The sequence below is a fragment of the Talpa occidentalis genome, unplaced genomic scaffold (genome assembly GCF_014898055.3).
Source record: "Talpa occidentalis isolate TD23 unplaced genomic scaffold, MPIMG_talOcc4v2.1 talOcc4.7, whole genome shotgun sequence".
NCBI lineage: Eukaryota > Metazoa > Chordata > Mammalia > Eulipotyphla > Talpidae > Talpa > Talpa occidentalis.
In genome coordinates this window covers 20,096,744-20,121,497 of record NW_023605083.1, presented here as the reverse complement: position 1 = coordinate 20,121,497, position 24,754 = coordinate 20,096,744, and the positions used below count along the sequence as shown (strand labels likewise).

The window sequence follows — 24,754 nt, the reverse complement described above, 5'->3', positions numbered from 1 at the left end:
CCTGATTCTTTGATAAAGATTTAAAAAGATTACACACATGAAGGGGCTTTCCATTCAGCTCAGAAATTCAAGTAACTGATATTACTTGATAAATACTTGTTTTGATAAAAAAAAAAAAACAAATTCCCTGGACTATCCATTATCAAGTATGAGGATCAAGTTTCTTCGTGAAGGAGAATTATTTTCTTCTTAGATTATGAGACTGATGTTGAGGGATCTCACTAATCTCCATCAACCACTGAGTCAACACTAACTTGATTCAGTTCTAACATAACTGAAATAACTAGCTTTGAACTTCTAACATCCAGTGGTTGCTCTGACAGAAACTTAGGAAGCACTGTGTCAATCAGCCTTTCGATGATCTATTAGTCTTCATTAAAGCAGATAATGTATAATGCATTTTCCTTTTCATAACCATCATCTCTTACATCCCAAACCAGGCCACTCTTTCATGCTCTCATACCTCTTTTGACCCTTGCTATAAACTCCAGGATGATAACAAAATGGTCCTAAGTAACCAACTCAGTGGCCCCTCTTGCCACACATTCCCAGCCCTCTAGCAGAGATCTGAAAAATCAGTCCCAATTACCCTTCCATGTCATCTTAAGCTCCTGCGTACCCTGTGAAGCACAGCATCAGAGGGCACTATAAAATAATGGACAGGGAACTGAATTTGGAATCAGAAAATATAATCAAGCACATTTAAATATCTGTGACATTTTGGTCAAGCCACTTTTGAACACTGGTCTCTCTGAATTTGTAGTTCCTTTACAAAGCCATTGACCCCACCTTAGGAGTTAGTCAAGTACTTAGCAGAGTTCTCACTGAGACTTAAGGACTGCTCTGGAGCTCAAAAAGAGTGCTTATCTACTAAAATTCACACATTCCCAGGTTGATTTGCAAACTTGGTGATGATTCTTCATTTTGTAGGATATTTTTTGTTTGCTAGTTTTTTTTTTTTTTTTTGACATTCTCAAATAAATTTATTTATTTATTTATTTATTTATACAATTGCAACCCCCTTATTTTGACCCCAATCCCTCCCCTCCCCACCCCCTACCCCCCATAAAGTGTCTCTGGTTCATAGTTTTTTGGTTTTTTATTGATTTTGATTTTTACTTTCTTATAGTTATTCATTTTCATGGCCCCTTATTTAAGTTTACTTTATTCATGGTCCTTTATTTAAGTTTTCTAGATTCCTGCTATGAGTGAGACCATCCGGTATTTTTCTTTTTCGTTCTGGTTTATTTCACTGAGCATGATCCCTTCCAGCTCCATCCATTTTGCTGCAAATTGCATGTGTTTTCTTTGCTAGTTTTTATTTTTGCTTTACCAATAATCTGTAAAACTCAAAATGGCAAAGAAGATCCATACTGCTTGATCATTGAGAAAAGAGATCTGAATTTCTTTTAAATATTAATTTCCAGAAAAACCCACTAAGGAAAGAGCCCTCACTACTTTTGTCTCCTTCCTTGCTTCTTTGCTGCATAAGACAATGTGTCATTCATATCAAGTTTTAGCTCAAATTCAGTTAGTGAATAGATAGAAATAATGACTCTAAACTTGAGAACTAGATTATATTAAAATAAAAATTATGACTCTCTAGTGTCCTGCAGATAAGATTATTTTGCATCAGTGATGGTGGTGGTGGTAAGCTGGAAAAGGACGGATAGAAAAAAAATTGATCTTTCATAATGAAAGAAAGAAACATTTAAAATATAATTGAGTATATCTTTTTTGATTGCAACATGGATGGAGCTAGAAGGAATTATGCTCAGCAAAATAAGCCAGAAGGAAAAAGAAACTTATCAGATGGTTTCACTTAAAGAAGGAATATAGGGGAACCAAATAAGGGATTGGGAAAAATAATAACAATAATAATAAATATTTTTTTAAAAAATGAGTAGGCAAGTAGAAATCAGAGACATTCTGCAAGGGAGGGAGATGAAAAGAGATCAAAACATGGGAGGGATGAGCACAAGGCTCTACAGTGATAGTGCACAGGTGAACTGGTCGTGAGAACTTTACAGGGACTACACCTGAAAGGAGGAAGCATACATTGTACAAAAATGAACAATGATATAAAATATATATATAAATAAAGTATAATTAATGGAGAGAATCCTCGTAGACTATAAACAAGTACCCTTTTATCGCAGAAAGCAGTCTGTTCTCACCCACATGAACTATTATACATTAAACAGAGAAGGAAGAGATACTCTCAAAAATTGGGGCAAAGGCCTTTGAAGTTTGTCTAATGAAAGGAAAGTGAGTTGGGAAAGACACCTGCCCCTCTCCCATTGCCATTCTTATATCCAAGCATTGATGTGGACAACCATTTTTTTTTTTTTTTTTATTACTCAAATGAAACAGAATGGAGGACCTTTTTCCCTTGGTGTTAGTGGCAGAGCAAGACTTTATAATGCCTGAAGCATGTAGAATTTTAGAGGCCTACTTTATGAAAATGAATGCAAAAATCTTATTGTAATAAGTCTTATAAAAAATATAATCAACTGAACATACCGCTAGGCCCTCTCAGGACTGCCTGGTGACATAAAAATGACAGCCTTATATTAAAGGGTCCTTTCCTTCAAAGTAAGTCTATCTTTACCTCAACTCCACACCAGACTACGTATCCTCTACCATACTCCTACAGATATTTTTGCACAAAGATTTGGGGATGGTTTGGTGAGGGCCTTTGACCAAGGATGCATAATGACTGCAGGAAATAAGAGCAGCGGTCCTTGAGCTTAGACAACACTGCATATAGTGAGTGAGGCTTGTTTAAAATACATCATGTCAAAAACTTGATTTTAAGCTTATAGAGCCCTATTTTAAGAATGATGATAGGAATTAAGACCACACAAGCCCAAATCTTAGTCCTAATGGGCAAAACCTCACTCTTACTAGGCAACAACTTCTGCCTGGCTCTTCATAGCAGGCTTATTGAAAATTGTGGCAAAGAATTTAACTCAGAGTGAACTCTTCCTCCTAGGTGAAGATTTATCTATCTGTAAAATGTAATGAGGAAATTCCATTTTCTGTGGGGCCAGGAATGCTAAATTTTTTTTTTTTTTTTTTAAGATTTATTTATTTATTTATACAAGCACTGGGTACAGTAAGAAGTGCGGGAGGGTGAGAGAATTCACCAGAGCAGGTAACAGAACAGGCAGACTGACAAAATACACTGCTGAAGGGAGCAGCAGGCGTGGAAGGAGAGGTCTGAACACCATGTGGGACCCTTGCCAGCGGCTGGGGATCGAATTGGCGCTGAAGAGGCTACGGGCAGCTTTGCAGCCCAGCGCTCAACCACTGCGCCACCAGGAAAGACCCAGGACTGCTAAATTATTAATGCATCTTTGCCACAGGGATTAGTGGGACTACAAGGAAGTTATCTGCAGCACTTAGTGTCAATTTACAGTAAGTTTGGAAATACCTGGAAAATTCAGATATATCATTGTAAGATAAAATGATATGTAGAAAACCCAAGTGCAAACAGAGGGTTCTTTAATGTACAATGGTCTAACCAAGTTGTTGGGCAGTGTGTAAGAAGGTTCCTGTTTTGGAATACATGTTAATGGCTCTTTCCCAAAGGTTAAAACACCTAAATCTCTATTTTTTAATCCATAAATGTTTTATTATTAATATCAATTTTGCTTAATGTAGTCCTCTGAGGAACAAGATGTTTTAAGTTATTTTATTAGTGCACTTTAAAATCATTTATTTTTAAGGTATGCTTTGTCATCCCCTCTTAGTGCAAGATGGGTCATAAAAATACAGTAGTAAAACCTCCTTTTACTACTAGTTTGGAAAGAAACAAATTGGAATATTACCTTGAAGGTAATTACTTAAGTTTTTTTTTTTTTTTATTGCAGCTTATTTTCTCAAAACCCAAAGTACATCCCAAATCTTCCTACGAATGAAATATAATTTTTCCCTCATAACATTTTTATACATCAGAAAAAATTGGTGAGTTCAATTTTTCTGTCAGTTGAGGCTTCCTCTGTCAAACACATCTTACATTTCAACAAACTACTATCATGGTGACAGAAGACTCAAGGAGACATTAGTTCTTGCTGCAAGTACGAGCTTAGAAAGGTGCGCATTGAATTACTGCGAGCACACTTCTAAAAATAGGCTTCATTATCCACCAACCACAGTACATCTGTACAACTGCCTTGTCATATTTGCCAAAATTATGGTTTTGTATCAAACAGACACTGTAGCTTCCTTAAAGGTGGGGGTGGGCAAAGAAGTAATGTCTTTTCTATCTTTTTACTCCAAGTCTTCACACAATCTCTGGCATATGGAGAACCATATTAGGAATAAATTCATGAATCAATATGAACTGCTGCTAAAGTGCTGCATGCTTATTCCAAGTACGTAACCAACACATTCTATTATTATTGACTTTTTAAAATAAAATTTAAATCATCTATATTTGGTAGAAAAAAAATATTAGAAACCTCTTTGTTACACCTGTCATTTGTCCACTTAATCAACACATATATACTGAAAAGTTATAACATGTCAAACACTGTGCTGCCTGCTTAATCTTGAGTAAAACAAAGTCCTGACCTCATGAAACTCCTAGTTTAAGTATTGAAAATAACAGTGTTTGGACAGAAAAGTGAAACGTGTAGCTCACCTTCAAAGTGATGATGAAAGAAGGCAAAAGGAAACACATTTTCTAGCAATTTCTATATTTGAGATATTGTGCCATATGATTTGCACATACGTGATTACTTTCAGAAAACGACCTTTAAAGATAGTCAGGATTATCCTTCACTCTAAAGATCAAGAACTTCAAGTTTAGATTTAAGTGTATTAACCCATAAAGCAGTGGGTTGTTGATATGAACACATGACTTTAGATACACAGAATATTCTCTTTCCATTGTGATCCTTTCTGTTTCACTAGCTCTCTTTGTAGTGCCCATTCCTTCTGCCTCCATTTTATAGTTCTCAACCATACATTCCATCCTACAATAACTACTGAAATTTCTTAATCTGTTATACTGAAGGTGAGGTTAATTTTTGCCCAAATAGTTTCTTCTTGCATTGTGTTTACATAGCCATATCCAAAATAGCCTTCATTATATGCATGCATTCACTGCACAAACACTTCCTGAGTGCCCAGTAAATGCAAGGAACATTAAAGGTTAGTGAAAAATGGAGTTTACACAGATGGTGGGGAGAGGTACACAGAAGTTTCAAGAAATCAAGATTATCATTTCTTACAGCAAAAATCTATGAAGTAAATTAAGTAATTTGTATTCAATATTATCTATCTATACTTATATATACATATACAAAACATGTACTTGAAATATCTCTATCTCAAGTACCATATATATATATATATATATATATACATATATATGCAAACATACAAAAAATACACATCTCAACAGAAATTTTGTTTTACCAATACAAAGTACAAGCATCAATAATTAATAACTAACTTTATTAAAGCCATCAAGTTTTCATGAGATAAAACTTTTCCCCCTTATTTAACTTCCTAATTGTCTGACAAATGATAGAACTGTGGCTACCCATAGAATTAAACAAACACACAAAAAGAAGTGTGCATGACATCCTAGAAAAGTAGACATATCAGAAAACTGTTAATATTGATTTGCTAATCTCACTTAAAATACATGTTTTATTCTTCTAAGCAGCTACTTTAAACAGTGGTGTTGCACTATAATAAAACAGAAATACTTCCAGTAAACCCCAAACTGAGATAAAATTTATCATCTGAACACACATCATCAGGCATGTGAGAAAAAAAATTTAACAGATCACACTGTGCCTAAATCTGAAAGAGGAAAAATGCACTATGTGCAAGGGTGGAAATAAGGAATGTTTAATACAGGAATGAAATTTAAAACTCAAGGACAAAGTTTAAAGATACAAAAAAAAATGACATTGAAAGTTTTGAGATATAAATTGTAAATTAAAACAGAAGTTTATTTAGAAAGATCAAAGATAGTCTTTACTTTTTTCTACCTTTACTAAAATATATTATCTTTAATAAACTATCTTTAATCAACTATATTAAGAATACTAGGAAGTATGCTATCATGTTTGTTTTTATTGTGGCATTATTTCACAAGTCATTGTTTTTATTTTAATAAATCAAAATAAGCTACTTGCTCTTCTCAGGAGGTACATAATTAGGATTTTGATAATTAAATCTTAGATGAGGCATTTGGTATATCTATGCCTTAACTCTCAACAAATTATGCATGCACAACTTTTAAAACTACATCTTAATTGGTATCTTAAAATAAAACTAATTTTGAAAGACAGGAAATTGAATTTTTAAAAGGTATTCAAATTTTATCAATGAAAGCCAACCTAATATCCAATTTGAAGATATAAACATCAATATGTGTAAAAGACTGAATTGCTTGCTATATTGCTTTAGGTATTTCAGTAAACCTCTCTGCAAATTTCAACTGCTATGGTGACAGTCTATGCTAACTTAGTCACATGGTACTTCCCTTGTGTAGTTTAATCTCCAAAGCCAATTAAGAGTGCCCCAATCTCATTTTCTACTACTTTTTTTACTCCTACTCTATTCTGAAATACAATTGCTTATACCCTCTGTGTGGTTAATTTGACTGGTCTACAAGGTGTTGAGGTATTTAATCAAATCTTATTTTGGGTGTTATTTTAAGAATGTTTTTGGATGAGATTAACATTTAATTCAGTACACCCAGGAAAGAAGACTGTCTTCCCTAATAGTGGGGGTACTTCATACAGTCAGATGAAGGCTTGAATAGAACTAAAGCAATGACCTTCCCCATAAAAGAACTCCTGCCTGAGTGGCTTCAAACTGGAACCTTGATTTTTCCTGCCTTCAGTTTCAGACTGAAACATGGGCTCTCCTGGCTCTGTAGACTTCCACTCGGCCTGCAGATCATGGGAGTTGCCAGTGTCTTCAACAGCAGGAACCAATTTCTCCATCTTTCGCTCTCTCTCTCTCTCTCTCTCTCCACACACACACACACACACATACATCATATATACTATTAATATATATTAGCATATCAATGTATATATACTATGAATAATGCATACAATTGGTACTTGAATATGAATTATGTGGGTGAAGCTTTCTCTATCAGTAATTTTCTACACTAGCTCTGTCTATAAAAATCCTATGCATTTTTCAAGTCTCAACTCAAAACACACTGCATCAAGGGAGGATTGTTTCACACTCTACACACCTGTGGCATGTTAGCACTTTTTCATCCACACTGGTCAGCTGGTGAAATATGTTTTCCGTACAATTATTTTACATCAAAAGTAAATAACTAAAAGGTTAGAATACATTGTCATAACATAATACAACAGGGGTTATTTCTGATTAGGTAAAACCCAAAAGAAATCTTACTTGCATGACCAAAAAAAAAAATCACTTCAAACTCTCCAGGCCTTGGTTTCTTACCTCAAAAATAAGGAATTAGGTGAGGTAAACACCAAATTCCCTTCCAGCTTGACATTTGATTAATAAGTCAATCAATAGTAAATACACACACTCAATATTCATTTGAAAATTATTAAAAATAGTATCCTGATAGGAAGCCAAAAGAAGAAAACTGTTCTTACCTAAATGCATTAATTTACAAGCATACATATTCTCTCTAAGCCCTTTTAAGATATAATCCCAGAGTAGAAAAAACAAGTAATACTGATTGAAAGGGAACAGTGGGGCTTCACCAACACCTTGGTGCTTAGAGGACTAATGACAAGGATACATGAATTGCCTCAAGGCACACGTGCATTTTCTCCAAAATATCACTGGCTTTAATGTCTCTCTTCAGTATGGGCTCCTGTCTTTCTGAACACCGACCCATGCAGAATAAAGAACTAAGGTTCTATTACTGAAAGGCAGAGTTTGTTTATTAATATGCCTCTGCCCACCGCCAACTCACTCAGCAAGGAAATGCAAAACACAGGAAGGCTTTATCATGTTGTTTATCAATTTATTCCAAGTACTCAACTACTTTATAAGCCTTTTCAAGTAATCTTCACTCAGTACCCTAATTTCAGCAAGTTTGTTCTGTGTTGGCCACCCCTTCCTTTTGTTTCAGTCTTTCATAAAAATCCTTTTGTGTGACAGTCAAGCAGCTGTGCTTTGTTCTTTAATGTTCCTAGCCTGGATCCCCAGCCGAGATCACTTTATAACATAAACGGAAAAGTACCATTTTCACAGCAGGGACAACTGTGTTCATCTTCAAAAAGAGGCATTAATAAAATGAGACTGTAATGAACATGCTAATTCTGATCACAGGGTACTGCACAATGAAGAAGAGAGTCGACTGCCATCTCCCTGAAAGATTGTAAAAGTTGTTGTGGTTTCTATGTTTTTTTTTTTTTTTAAACAACTGCTATAATGGCTCCCATTTTTTGAAACAGACATATTATGCAAACATTTCTCTCCATTTCCCAGTGAAATGCCTTCCCTCTCTCATCCAACTGCTCATTGTGTGTTTTACTAACTCAGTAACAGTCACCTTCAGGGAGCATGTTTTTTTCCCATCTTGCACGAACTCACTTGCTGAAATAGGCATGTCACTGAATCATACAAAGTTAGAAGAAGTGATCTGAGTGATCACCGATCCCATGCCTTTCCTGGGAACATGAAAGGAAAAAAAGAAAAAGAACAGGGAAGGGGAGTTAATAGACAAGATGCCACCACTATTCTGTGACAAAGTCACAGCTGAAACTCCAGCTATCTGAGACCTAGACTGAAGCACTTTGCATACTGGCTTTTTGTCTTGATGGTGATCATTTATAAAATGGGATGTATTTATAAATAGAATAGAGATGCCTAAATGCCATTTCATAAAATACGTTTGCTAAACTAGCTAAATAATTTGCCTCACATTTGGGCAGTCGTTTTTTTTTTTTTTTTTTTTTTTTTTTAGATAATAAATGTACTTTGTATGTGTTCTATGACCAAGCTAGATACCTATAAGTAGTTAAGAGGAACAATATTATATATTAAATCCAGCTTTGTTATGGTGGTGGTAGTTTGGGGATACTGATGTTTGGGAATGGAGACATCTCTGAAAATAATTAACTAAGTTTAAAAAATAGTATATTACATGCTGTTTTGAATGACAAGAAAATATGTGTTTTCCGATAACTGCCTAAAAAGAAAAACTAAATTAGCCAACATGACATTTAGATAATTCAAGGCAACATTGCTTTTTTTGTAGAATTTTCTCTTAGAGAGGGGAATTATATGAACAACAACAAAAAAAGCACTGCTGACTTTCTACTTGCTTAAAAATGGCAGGTGCTTCTGGACTCTTAGGCGAAAGGAAAGTCTAGGGACGGTGATAGCTCAATTTCCCTGCTCAATGGCTGATAATATGTATCTGAGAGAACATTTCCATCCTTAGATATCATTACATCATTTTTTTCCCTCTTGACATGTTAGCCATGAAAAATTGTGGCAAGGAAACCAAAGATTCAGGAAGAACCCATTCTATCTGGATGATGATCCTTCATTTTAAAACACCCCCTCTATTCCTATGTTTGCCCCTCAGTACAGGCTGAGTGTCTAATTCAAAGTCCATTGCAGAATTCTACAACCAGGTACAGCTCAGCCTTTAATGACCTCCTGGTGAGATCGGAACTTTCACTTAAACTTCCTCTTAGGATAGAAAACATGTTTATGAGAGATCCATTTAGTGCCACGGATCTAGGCAACTAGTATTTCCTAATGTTCCTACAGTCAGAGTAACTAAAAACCTGGAAACGGGCAGGTTTCCCCCCCGCCCCCTCTTTCCCAAAGCTACTTCCACACAACAGTCCACAGGTTGCAGTTGGGAAATGCCCAAATACTACTTCCCAGGTCACACTCAGGCTGAGTTTATAGGTATCCTCCTTATAAAAACAGTTTTTCCAAGCTAGGGTAATTTGGAACAAGCTATGGGCAGAAAGTTTTCTCTGAAATACTCCCTTCAATACACATGGGTGGTCAGAGTATTATTACGATGTCTTCTGCATTAGCCACACAGGTCAGATGTTTAAATCTCCAATTAATTAAGTTTTCTAGTAGCCTGTGTGAAATAAATTAGTGATCTCCATCCAGCTCACTTAGACAAAACCCGTCAAGACAGCTGGCACATTTTTGGCATTGTCAGCAAAGTGGGGAAAAAGTAAATGATCCATGTGGACAAAATGGGCATCTGATGAGGTCCTCTGGAAGAACAGTGTAAAGCCATTTCCATCTACTGCAGCACAGGCAACATGATTTGCAAGAGAAAGTGAACTTAAAATGGACACAAAGCTCTTCAACTGTGGTATAAAACTCTTCATACTCATTTAGAGAACTGTTCACTCTATTTCTGTATTATGACGGACAGTTTACAGCTGGAATGTTTTTCACGACTGTTATTAATACTTATCAGTAGTTATTTAGAAATTTTTAACAGAGGTAACTCTAGGAAACAATCATTTCTACCCCCCTTATTTCATGCCACAGTAACACAAAAAACTATTCTATTTTAAGGTTTGTTTAGACTACTTTCCCACTATCCAAAATATCTTTAGTTTTTTTTCTCATGAAACAGTTCCAAAATTACTAAACACAGTCTTTAAAAAAAAAATAGAAGGTTTAAATACTTGAATAGAATCATAAATTTTCATATTTGACAGACACAGAGTAAATCAAATCATGTTACAATTTTCAAATGCATTTGTTTTATGTGGTGGCTAGTTAGAGAAAAGCAGATGAGACAGGGGACCCCTCATCAGCGGGCAGCAGGAAAACCTCTCACTGTCTAAGCACAATGATACTTTCCTCCAACTTTCTGTAAATGTGTTCATCGAAAGAATAAAGCTTAAGTGATTCAAATGGCTGTCATTTTCTTCTAAAAGGTTTAAAATCATAAAGTGGGAAAAAATGAGATATTTCTGATAAATTTCATTTGCTGCATCTTTTATAATAACTTTCTACATAGCATTAGTTCCAAAAATAAGCAGATGAAGTTGAAAAATTTTAAACAAATTAGTTTGAGTTTGCTCAGATATGAACACCTGAATAATTATTTTGTAATATCCTGACATTTTATCTGCATTTACATGAAAAATACATATGTATTTTAGTACACTTTACAGTATGTATAAACATATTTTGTAGGATTCCTCTGAGTTCTAAAATTTGACTTCTAATTCTTGTTATTTGTGTTCTACTGTCTTATCGTCTGACAGATTTTATTCTTTCCTTTACCTATGCAAACATTTTTTAAAAAATTAAAAATAATCAATAGGGTTCAATTACCTATAGTTCACAAGGATCTATGACTTCTATTCTCATTGATTGGGCTTACTGTTGTGGCCTAGAACCAGCTTTCATACTTGAGAGTTTGTATCTATGAGCCCATCCGAGTGGAAATGACCTTATCTACGGTCATACACTCTGGATGGTGGTGGTGAATCGATGGGGTGAGTGCTTATGTGGCTGCTTGCTCCATATCTATGGAATTCACTCTTTCTGACCAACTTTTATATTAGCTTCGTTTCTGAATATTGCACTACAGCAAGAGTGATAAAAGTGTCACCTTAAAGCAGAAAGCTGATCTAGCGGCTTTTACTCCCATCTTATGTCCTGTTGGAGAGCTAAACCTCCTGTCCTAAAAGAGGTAGCCCATTCAATTATCATTAGGGGTGTGTAACATGCACTTGAAGAGGTGTGAACCTGTAACTCTGAAACATGTACAGTGTTATAAGCCAATGATACCTAAAAACAAAAAACAAAACAAACAAGAACCCCCTTATCTATTCTACAGAGATATTATCTCTTTATTTTTAGCACTCCTTAACTTTAGCAATTGTAAACGTGTTTACAAGTTTAACTCTGCATTTGTAATAGAGATATGAGGCATTTCTTGTATGAATATAGCATTCCATAAAGGCCAAGAATATAATTCAAATCTGACTTGTTTATTTTTAAGCATCATTCTGTTCCATGGATCTAAAAGGCTATATCTAGTTGGTCAACATTTCTCCAGAGGCATACTAAGATGCTTTTATTATTTAAATTATATTTAGGATATAAATAGAAGTTACCTCATTTTTTTCTAGGTATCTAATTAATCTTGGTACTAAAAAGATCAAGTGGGAAACATTTTTAATTTTATAAACTGATAGTATAAATTCATCCTTCAGTAGGAAAAAAAAATGAAATTAAGCAGCCACACACTTAATGTATGCACATTCCTCTGGGATTATTAAATTTTGATCCTTTTTTTTCAATTCTCTTCATCTGAAAGTCTACTATCCAAAGTTCTAGAATCAAGCAACGTGATATTCTCATTTCTCCGCAAAAGACTAGAATCACAAATACATAGCAGAGTATTAGTCATCACCAGACTTCACTCTTTAGCACCGTCATTCAAACCAAAGTCTAGAAAGTAGACACACTGTACTAGGGGTCTGCAAGTGCCCCCACGCATTGTTCAAATTTCAGAAGCCACATAGCAGGAAAAAAAGGGGGACACACCATCTCTATTCACTTTGCAAGAATAGATAGCACAAGAAATATAAAAAGCTAAAATAAAAACACATTTTTGACATAAAGAAAACTCATGCCTTTCTAATTCTTGATTCCTCTGCTTAACAAGAATTCATCTTCAGGATGAAAGATGTTCCTTTAATTTTGCAAGCATTAATGACAGCTTTAGTTAATTTATAGAAAGTAGTTGCTGACTCACATGTGAAAAATCCATGCACAAGTAATGCTAACATGTTAAAGAGTAATACAACCTCTTATTTTTCTAGTTCTCTACCAAAAATCAAAACGGTACCTGGCCATTTGAAATGAGCACTTATTTGAGATTTTCTTCTCTCTCCCTGCTTAGTGCTTAAGGTACACAATGAGAGAGAGTGTCCACTATCTACTTAGAAGTTTAACCCTTATACACTCTTTATTTCAATTCAAGTCCCACTTTAGTGCCATGTCAGTCTTTTCGAAGGTCCTACAGAATGCCTGGGATTTGAATTTCATCAATGACACAAGCAATAACCTTGCACTTGAGCACTTACCACGCAAAACTGTGAGTCTGGTGGATACACTTATTTCTCCCACATTATTCGAGGCCACACATTCATAAATGGCCTCATCCCTTGGAGTCCGCAAGGGCTGTATTCTGAGAACTGATCCAGATCCATCGTCAAACTCTATTACCTATTAGAGGAAACGATAGCTGTCACAGGTGTTGTTACAATTGTCTACCTCTCAGCTAAACTTCTTAATGCAGTGGTAAGTCAGTTGAAAGGCTCAGAATAAATTCAGCAGCACTATTAAACTAAATTTGGACACAGAGATGAAATAGAATATTTGTTCTAATATAATGGATCTTCACCTGAACAATGGGAAAGACACAAAACTACATATGCAAAAAATGTAGATTTCTAGTCTCTACTGAAAAGCATCTAGGATTTGCTCATGAAAAAATTCCAGCATGTATTTCTAGGGCAATCTGACCCTATTCATTTTGTAAAGGACTTGCTACTATGTTGGATAAACTCTTCAAATTATCCTGTCTCTGACAGTGCATATGCACATGTAGATCCATTCAATAATTGGACCACAGAGTGAAGAATTAATGCATGCACTACCGTAGCTCTTCTGGTTTAAAGTGTCTCATCCTGAACAGTATAGATGAACAAACCATGAAGAGAAACTGCATAAATCTAGTACTTAGGCAGCCAACGAGACGGCTTTCACAACCCAAGAAGCCTGATGGCGTGCATTAATTTTACCATAAATCATTCCAGTATTTGTTCTAGCTTAGCATTTTCTGCATTTTTAGAGCACTTTTTGCTGTAAAATGGAGGCTTGCTTCACCAGGCAGAAAATTAATGTCCTAAACAGTAAGCCTGAATTCACTACCATTATGAACTCTACTCTGAAACAGTTTAGCAACACTAGTAATCCTATTTGTCAGCTAATTCAAGTAGTATGCTTATAATATGATGATGATGATGGGGATGATGATGATGATACTGATAAATATGGAGTCCTCTTCCTGCCTTCTCTATAACTATTGTGTGCTTTTTCAGCTGTTCACTGTGATGCTGTGCTGTTTGTCATTTTGCATTTCCCCATGAATAATACTTTGTGCCTAAGAAGTGAAAAAATTGATAATGCCCTATGAATATATTTATGGGGGATGCTCATTTCTAGATTTTGTGTGGTGCATGTGCATGTCAATTTATGCAAGAGACTGAATGGTTCTAAAATGTCTACTTCAAGTCCTTTGGACATTTCATTTAGGTTCTAAATTCACAAAACCAGCCAAAATGTCCCACCTCTCAAAGCACCACAGTTTATTTTCACCTCTATTAAGGACACATTTGAGAAGGACTCCATTATGCACCTTGGGAGAGAGAAGCTTCATACTTGAAGTCTTTGTCAAATATATCATTATTTAAACAGATAGCTATGTGAGCATCCCATAGCTTATTGCAGAGAAAAGTTTAGATATCTTTAGTACCTCTTTGAATTTTCAGTGTTCCACATCGTCGCATGGTTACACTTCAAAAATATTTCCTTTTATAAAAACCTATCCTCATACAACAAATAAACTCTAGTTCACATATTAGAAGTTAATCCTGTAATTTCCAATCTGAATTCACTTAGTGAATACCCCACATGCATTTTGTACCGACTACGGACAATTTTACAAGGTGCTGGAGATAGAAGAGGGAGTAAAATCAGTTTCCCCCAATGTGAGCATGGACCTTAAAAATTTGTGAAGTCAAAGATTACATATATATTATTACAATTATTAAAATCTCAACTCAAAACTAGATACTATTTGATGTAGGTGCTTTGTGTAAAAGTAATAAATTTTTCCTGGATATGTTCTTGACTCCCACTAAGAATTATACTTATACCCAGCAGAGCTCATGCTTTGAAATGTTTACTATTATAATATTTGATGCAAGATTTGTAAGAAGACATCATCACTAGCAAGCATGATAACAAACTCTACTTCAACAAAATACTCAATGTCATTAAAGTAAAAAAATAATGTGCACCAAAGATGTGTGCACACAGTATTCTCTAAATAATATAGGAAATATTTACTAAAGATTATTTAAGGTATAATTTTGATATTTATCACTACAGGGATTTAATTTTAAATTTACCATTTCTCAACTACAATCCGAAGTTCAACTTTTCCCTATGCCTTTGACCAATTTATTACTCTGGAGACCAAGAGAAAAAAATAAGAGTATACTCAAACTTTCTGAATTTTTTGGTTGCTAGGTGTCTTTTAATAAGGAATTACTTTTAATTTGCCAAACTGTGAATTAGTCCATGAGACACATTAGAAAGTCAGGTAAGTGGAATTGAATTTTATAATTTGGCATAGTTTGGACATCTTAATAGCTTGTAAGTCTCAAGCTATCCTACTAATGTTTTATATTATTGGCATGACATAGTGTATTTTGTTCTACTCTTTTCCTGTGCAGCTTATAATTTCCTTTTAGAATAAATTAATTTGAAACCATAAATCTCATTACAAACAGCCAAGGTCATACCTGAAGTATGTTTTATCAACACACTGAACTTTTGTGATAAAGAAAACTGATTTCCTTTCAATTGGTTTAATGAATGTCAATCTGGCAAGGGTATGTTTCCTCAAGAGTCATACTATGCACTAACACACTTGAGTGAATTTCTTATTCTAATTTATGTTACAGACAAGACTCAGGTATAAGGTGTAATGGAAAAGTTCATTTGATGTCCAGGACCGATTCCCCTTTTCCTGGTAATAAGAATTTGAATTTTCTTTGGGAAAACACTGCTCCCTAATTCCAAGCCATGGGGTTATACTAAACTGACTTTCTTCACAGTAACAGGGGTGCATTTTATTAAATTAAGTAAGTTAGCCTATACCATTCAGCTGCCTCCCAGAATGGTTCAGAGATAAGCATGTAATTCAATAAAAGTCAATGGTGTAGGAAGCTTCCATTCATCTTCTAGACTAGGTCATGTAAGTATGTGAGGCTTTGTCTTGCAACCTTAAGTGGAAGAAGTGATCTAAAGGTGAGGTGAACAGATGCTGGGAATACTATTTGATCCCTGGTAGAAATAGAGACTAAATCAGACACCTGAACCTTCATATCATTTTTTCTTTTTTTAACAGAGATCATTTAGTGTTAAATTTTCCAGGACATGCAACATAAAGAATGCCATAGCTCAGCGACAATGACAGAGTAAAAACAAGCAAGTAACGTAGACAACGAAGATCCAGTGGATACATTCTTCCCCCAGAGAAACAGAACAATGGACCTAATACCTCAAATCTCTGATTGCTGACTTTCTTCCCTTTTTTGTTCCAGACAATTTTTGGTCTTGGGTCTCCAGTAGCTTGACAAATGAAAGAAGCAACTCCACCAGAGACCCCAGTCTGGTCAACGGGAGTTCGTGTAAACCTTGGAGGTGCTGAAATGAAAAGAAATAAACATCACAATTAGATGGAAAATTATAATACAAACAATTATACAGCTGCCACTGTTTTCCCCATAAACCTTCAAGCCTATTTACACACACACACACACACACACACACACACACACACACACACACACACACACGGGTTACATAATTAGGAGAGCACCTTTTACTTCTGAGGGTAATTTAAAAATTTAAAAGGTGGGGGGTAACTTTTTAGCCAAGTTATCTGCTTTTACTGCTGAAATCTGTGTTATGGCAGAGATCCAATAACATCCAAAAAGCAACATCACACATTAATTTTTATTACCAGTTTAAAAAAAAATCCAATTTGTTCTCTGTAACAAAATGAGCTCATCAATCAAAGTGAGTAAAATTTTAGCTCTTTGCTTTGATGCTGCTATCAGGACACTGCCAGAAAGCAGCACTGCCACTGCTAAGCTATTAAAATTAGTGACATTTAAGAGAAACTCTAGGAAATTTTAGAAAGACAAGAAATACAGCCATGAATTGGAATGTCTGGCCAGAAACAGAAACAGGGAGAAATGGCAAAGTGACTCTATCCTAGATATGGTGTCCTGCCTTACTTTAAACTTAACAATTTACATAAAAAAAATAAAATGGGTCAAGAAGTCCACAAAGGTCATAAGAAAGAAAAGAATTTCTTCACAGAAAGATGTAGACTTAAAGATTCCCAGGATGAACAGCTAGAAGTTAGAGGCTTTTTCAATGTCCTCCCTACCTTTTAAAAGTTCCTAACATTCACCCTCCTTAAAAACCTGACTTCCAGATCTAGAAATCTAATCATGTGAATTATGTAACATGTCAGTAAATATTTATAAACAAGGTTATCATAATGTCATATATTTAACAAAGATCATAAGGACCCTAAGTATCAAATAATATAATAATTGATGGGAAAACGAACTATGGCATAATGATGAAACATCATATAAACAGTACATGTAGTATTTATAAAGCTTTCATAATGAGAAATGCTTACAATACAATAAAAAGCCAGATATTATACAAAATTATATATAAGGAATATCAGCTAATAAAAAGTGCAGCAAAAATAAAACAAAATATACTAAAATGTTAATGGTGGTTGTTTAGAGAAAGCATTTTAATTTTTTTCCTACTTCTTTACATTTTTCTATTCAGTCTTGTGTTTTTAGAATTACATTATGTTAGAAACATTTTTAACTCAAAAACATTTTATTTTTCCATATTATTTTCTATTTTCTTTTCACTATTATGAATTTTCTACTCTCCTGTGTTTCAGATACATGCCCCTGAAAAATAGTTGTAAATAATTCTAGCCAAGTCTCATTTTGTAAACAATCCTCAGATTCTAAGCAGTAAGCAAATAACAAAGCTCATATGGTAACTCATCCCCACTATTTTCTTTCCATTGCTTTGTGTTGCCCCCATGCTGATTCTGTTCCCTGGTGGTGTTCATTGACTCTCTCGGTTTCTCTGACATCATGGAAGTTAAATTCCCATCTTAGTTCTATCATTATGTACATGTATCATCTTGGAGAATTTATATTTTGACTAACTTTCCTATTACTTAACTGTAAAAAAATGTTTATGAAATAAAACATTTTGTAAAGGTCCCCTGTAGTTTTAAGGGAAAACCCTGATTGCTTTATTTCCATGATGAGTGATGGCAAGGAAAAGGGGAGAGACATCTCTGCAATGCCAGTTAGTGCCTGGTCAGACTAGTCAACTTGGTGATAGTGGAACTGTTCGGAATGCGGGACCATTTGTTCAGAAATATTAGGAAAGAAAGCAGGTTCTACCAGCACTGCTAGACATCACATCCTCAGCATCTCTGGGTAGCTGTGCAAGCTAGATGATTACCAGAACCGCAGGAAGTACTTAAAATGATTTGAAACTGACTAACAGTGTGAGGACTCAAATGCACTGTACATTGATGTCACCTTTCTTGAAACAAACTAAAATGTCATTAAAATTATTTTTTTAGTCTGCTACTAACTTCAAACAATATAAATTGATAATAACCACACAGTTGTCAGCATCTAATATGGAAATTATAATTACACAATTAAAATTCCCTAGAAGAATTAAATATATTGCATTTCTATATCAAATGCTACAATACTGTCATTTTTAAATAGCTTCCTTTTCAAAGTCTATAGCATAAACATTGGCAATGAATGAAAATCAATTTTAACAAGCCAGATTCTCATTTAAGTTGTTTTGAAATTTATAGCAAGAACGTGTGAATAGGGTGAAGGGCTATCACATAAAATTAAATAAACCCTGAATGTAGGGTGCCATTTTCAATGCACTGGAAAAATATAATTTTTAAAGATTAGTTTATTTATATAAGAACTGGGGTACAGGCCAGAGCATGGGAGGGTGAGAGAATTCACCAGAGACAGAGTGGGGAGCAGACCTGGAAGACAGAGTGACACCACTGCTGAGGGGAGTAACGGGGGAGACAGGAGAGGTCTGCCGCGCCATATGGGTATCTCCCTGGCCACCCAGGAATCGAACCCGTGCTGCAGAAGCTGTGGACACCTTCATAGCTCTGTGCTGCAGAAGCTGTGGACACCTTCATAGCTCTGTGCTCAACGCACTGCGCCACAGGGGAGGCCCAAAAATATAATTATTTTTAAAGGGCTAGAATCCTGCTTCTTGTTTGTTTTCCAAAATATGTTCACTGGGATAAATAGGTTCACATCTTTGTATCTGCTCTGGGGGTTAAAGGTTCAAACTTCTACAAATGTATAATTTCACACCCTGCCTACCACCAGAGCCCCAACAATCCCTGATCATGTTCCATTAGGCCCCTCTCCCCCCACCACTCCTTTCCTGCCACCTTCCCACTCAGATAGCTTACGTTTTGCAGGCAGATGTTCAGAGTTTATAATTGATTTGGTTTTCACTGACTCTTTGTTATGTTTCTCTATATTCCACACATAAGTGAGACCATCCTGTATTTGTCTTTCTTCCTGAACTTATTTTGCTTAGCATTATCTTTCTTCTCATCTCGAAGAATGAAGGACATAAGTATGGATGCTAATAAAAGGACTTTATTTCTAAAGATGAAGTCAAGTAATGACACTAACCTACTGAAATGCAGGAAATACATTAAACAACTAGCTAGAATTGGTTTCAAGTCTGGGACCATTTTCCTAAATCCTACTAATTATCACTGTAGGACTAAGTATATCTTACCAAAAAAAAAAAAATCTACAAAGGTTCCTAGAATTTATTCTTTGAAAATAAGAAAATGAAATTGATCACATATATTAAAATGAAAACCATACTGGGTTCTTGTATGCAAAGGTCTTTGCAGAAAAGAATCTCATGGCTTTCTTATTGGAGCTGGTATACGTTTCTCTGAATTTCTCCACAATCTCCAAGACACAGAAAGGGTAAGTGCCACTGTTCTAAAGTACAAAGTTAAGATTCTAGATAATACAGTAAAACCTTTCAGTAAGCAGGTATGTTACATAACTAGACATCACTGTTAGCCAGACTCTAAAACCAATGTTGTCAATGCCAGAAAACCAGTCAAAAGAAAGGTCTGAGAAAATAAGAAAACTAAACTTAATAACTTCAACAAATGTTCCAAGCAAGTATAAAACCTTTATCCTCAGCGGGGCTTAGCAATATATAGCACCCACTTCCTCTTAATTTTATCTTATCTTCATAAAAGGAACCAAATGAATCTTCTACCTTCTTTTGTGATGGATACTGCCCAAACTCAAGCCATGCTGTGAAGACAAGGCAAAAAGGAAGAGAATCTACGTAAAAGCACAAAATAAAGATTTTTTTCTAAAAAGTCACAGAATGGACATCCTTGGGTGTGAATTATGAAAATCTCTATTTTCATCCCGTAAAACACAACCATCTATATTATACTTGCTCTTAGAAAAAAAAATATTGAAAAGGACATTAAAACTTCATAGTGACCAATTTTAGCTAAGTACCCTTCCATTATTGTGGATAACTGCCATTGCTATCTACCTAAAGCTACCAACACTGTGCTTTCAAAATGCATTTCTGTTCAAGCTGATTTTGACAAGTGAGGAATAGGATCTTTTATTAAACTAATGCCGGGCACTGCAGAGGTCAAATTACTCTAAGATCCAGAAAGTCTATTTTCTAAATGGAAAACAGAGAAGCTAAATATGCATATGAGTCAGAAGAGAGGCATGGATGATATTCTATAACATGTCTGCCTAGCTTACTTGCTGTTTTCAAAGACTACATTCTCAGGATGCATTCATAGAGCAGACAGTACCTCCAGGAATATAGTAGAATACTATTCTCTACATAGCTCAAGAGAAGCCACAGGAAGCTAATTGATTCTTACATCTAAGAGATTGGATTGTTTCTTAAAGCATAACCAATGAACAAATACCTTTGCATGTAATGATTCTAATATTTTGATGTCATGGCAGGTTTCACATTGCTAGGCTGTCTGAAGACAAGGTGATAAGCCCAATGAGCACTTTTGGGTATTAGATTTAAAGGACAGAACCAACCAGCAATTGCCTCTGACCATCCTTAACAAACTGCCCTATCAAGGGCAAATCCCTCCCTTAAGCGTACTATATTAAGTAGAGCTAGATATATTAGTAGGGAGAAAACCAATGAAATCTACCAGGAACATCCACAGAAGAAAGGAATTTATGAGAAATTCTTAAAGGTTAAGAAGTCAACTCAGATTTGCAGCAATTTGATTGGTCAACTGAGAAACATTTAAAATAGATTCAAAGTAAAGACCTCACACCACAAAAGTGAAGAGAAGAAATGAAGGTGCCATTTGTCGAATTTAATTCTAATGAATAAGCTGCTTCTACAGACATCAAGGAACTATGTCTCATGGGGAACAAAGCTAACAGCATGTAACTAATTGGCTTTGTTTCTTTCAGCTGATTACCATTTCCTTAAATAGTGAGTTTTGTTTTTAAAGGGACATTTGTCATAATAATGTACTTAAAATGTAATGCAGGAAAGGTTAATAATGCTATTAAGAGAAACTAAGGGAGAGGAAGAGGAATGTTCAGTAAGAATAGGTAGGGAGTGCCATCTTTAGGAATCTGCTTTCTCCCTAAAAGATGTCAGTAGAATTTACGAGACTGAACTTAGTCCATCTCTTATCTTTCTTTCTCTAGAATTATTAGGATAAAGATTCTGAAGTCCTCAGGATCAGGACCTCTGGGGTTGTTTCAGAAATGAAATGCATAGAAGGCAAGTTAGAGGTATTTCTAAGGTCAATGGAGGGGTTTTTAGGTTTAGGGAAAAGAGCTGTGCTCAGGGGGGTTTACATTCCCTTCCAGCCACAGTGCACCTAGTGCCCAGCCCCAAACATAGGAAGTGGCCAGAGTTCATGTGAATGATGAATTTCCTGTCCTGATTGTTTTACTTTTTACCAGGGAGGACTGTAGTCAAGAAAATGTGATTGAGTGGGGCAACTGCATAGGCACATGCCTGGAGAAGAGGCAAAGTCGATGTCTGACCATAAGGAGGGTCAGAACCCTGGTGCTGACACCTGACTGAACTGGATTCAAAGGCAGATGTTCTATATGAACAGAGGACTATGAGGACATTTCTCCTATGCCACAGAGTCTCCACAGGGTACCTGTGAAACATACAACAGGAGAAGTCTTTAAGTCAGAGTTTTTTTGAGTCACTGATAGTATTTTCTTTTACATACAACTTCCCAATCTTTTTGTTTTTAAATTTGATTTGAGCATTATACTTCCAAATGTGATAAATAACTAGTCTTTAATGGATCCCATGCACTGGAATAAATGTCTTTTACATACCTTATATGTAGAGTTTTCAATAATTCTGCAGCCTGTTAACATTATTCCTATTTCATGAATTTATGAAAAGCTTTATAGAACTATAGAAATTTGGAAGGAAGGAAGAAAAAAGAGTGGGCAGGAGGAAGGGGAAAGAAAGGAAGGAAGCATCCTGAGGTTAAAGGCGAGTCACAGACTTTTTATCTAATTGTGAAGTCCTGTTTTTTTTTTTTTTTTTTTTTTTTGGTGCCAAAATAGAAAATGGTAAGTTACAGAGATCCTATATAGACCATGTTATAACTAATACAAATTCTATGCTATAAATCAATTTATTGTATATTTTCACATCTGTTTTAGTTAACTATAAAATGTACACTGATTGCTCTCCCAAGGATTTGGTAAATATTCTGTGCTATATTACAGCATTTTTTTTTTTTTCACAAGTGAGAATAGTCATCTAGAATGTGTTGTCTATAGAAGTTCTCCTAATTCCCTGGCGTCAATTGCAATCAGGGATAAATTAATTTATGGTGAGGCCTGGGCAACAGCCCCAAATCAATGTCACAAAACTCAAACAAACCACATAAGCTCCAAATTTAGTATGGTAGAATACATTTGTATTACTCTACTTACACATTCAATTTCCTCATGATAGAAAAAGACAAATATGCGATTAATGGTCTTGACATTAATTTACCCTCTCTTTTTTCAAGATATTTCATTGACCTAGGCCATGCATATCTACACCATTAGTTTTATTAAGGCCTCTGTTCTCAATTCTTGGAAAATGACTACTAAGCACTCTCCCACTGGATAAACAGAGTTCTTTGCCTCTGGATAAATATCAGTATCAAACCTGAGAAATGACTGATGAGTGCACTGCCCAAGAAGAAAGGGAAATTGGAGAGAGGGAGAAAGGGAAAGAATATAGAAAGAAGAGACATGATTTCATATGAAATAGATCCCTCTCACTGGAAATTTTTCTCAATGCCTGATATTATTTCTAACCACTTTGAAGATTACCTGTGGCATCTGAAAATCACTAAAAAAAGTCTCCACAGAATCTGCTTTCCCAGTCCAACTCCTCATACTAAGTATCCATCTCTGTGGCATTCCCATTCTCCCAAATGAAGACATTTTGTCTTCTTTTTCTTTGCCCCAACTGCTGTTCAATTATTGAGTCCCTCTGTGCCTTTTGTATGCCTCACATCTATTTTTTATATCTAATAACAATGGCATGGTTCTCTTTATCAGCTGGACATTAGACTCACTTGGGAGCCTTTCAAAAAGTGTATACACACACACACACACACACACACACACACACACACTGGTGCTTAGAATTTACCACCTAGGGAATAGAAATTAAAATAGAAAATAAGTAATGGGGGTGGGCAATTTCTAGAAGATTCCAATGTCCCATCAGGATTATGAATCACTGAATATTATGTCTATAGTTTCCCATTCAGTCACTTCACCTCAGGGTTTTACAATCACAAACATATTACACATTATTGTAAAGCCTATTTTCCTTCCCTTCTAACTCAGGTTTTTTTTTTTGTTTGTTTTTGGTTTTTTTAAAATGAATAGGATTACAACTCTTTTCCAAACTGCCCCTCTGCCTTCAAGATAAAAACAAACAAATGAATAAGCTTTAAAAGTTCATCATGCAAAATAAAATCAGAGACTCCACCCAAAATACAGGGAATAAAGAGGCAGGAATCTCACTCTCCCTTGAAAATAAAAAGAAAAAAAAAAAACACTGATATATGCTCCTACAAAAATTCAGACACTCTGAACTAGCTATTCAAATTCAGGACTCACAGAAGTTCAGTAACTAAGGTTAGTGGCCACTGAGGGCAAATATAGAAGCAGCCGAGGGAGAGCCAGTCTGGGCTGGGAGTCGACTGCCCAAGCCACAATGAGGGAAAGCCAAGACATAGGGATATTCCTTGGAGAAATTTTTCTGACACAACAGTGGGCATACGCCTAACCATGGGCAGTCTCAGCAGACTGACCTGGGAGGTTGTGAATCCTGCAATTGGGCAGTGAAGTCACTGAAAGCTCTATCCCCTGCCCTTCCTGGAAGAAGTCAAAGAAAATGCAGGTGGAGTAAGGCCAGACTCCATAAAAAGCTCTACACCAGAAAGAATGACTATATAGTGAACTCACAAGGCCTCCATGATGTCAAACCAAGGATGCATATATTTCCAGTTCTGCAGAAACAGCAGCTGAGGCAAGGATAAGAGAAGGCCATTGTGGGTGGCCATAGTAATAAATGGACACACTTGCCACCATCACTCCCCCCACACACACACACGCACACACAGTGCTGCCTTTGAACCACGTGCCAATTATTCGCAGAGTATGAGCCTGAATATCCAGATATTGCCCTTCCTACTAGGAGGCCCAAGTTCACAGATCACAACCTCTAGAAGAAAGGAATAACAGGGAGGTTGGGAGAGAAG

At 35.6% G+C, this 24,754-nt stretch overlaps 1 protein-coding gene across 14 annotated transcripts in view; it reads right to left on the bottom strand.

Moving 5' to 3' along the window:
* The window catches only part of PTPRD (protein tyrosine phosphatase receptor type D), a 2,089,263-nt gene that overhangs the window by 277,439 nt on the left and 1,787,070 nt on the right, over positions 1-24,754 (bottom strand). For all 14 annotated transcript variants that reach the window (XM_054689298.1, XM_054689299.1, XM_037494316.2 and 11 more), the window contains 2 exons: positions 16,340-16,485; positions 13,071-13,212 (listed from right to left, as the gene is read on the bottom strand). In XM_054689298.1, coding sequence (XP_054545273.1) covers positions 13,071-13,212; positions 16,340-16,485 — 288 coding nt within the window. The remainder of the gene's footprint in view (positions 1-13,070; positions 13,213-16,339; positions 16,486-24,754) is intronic.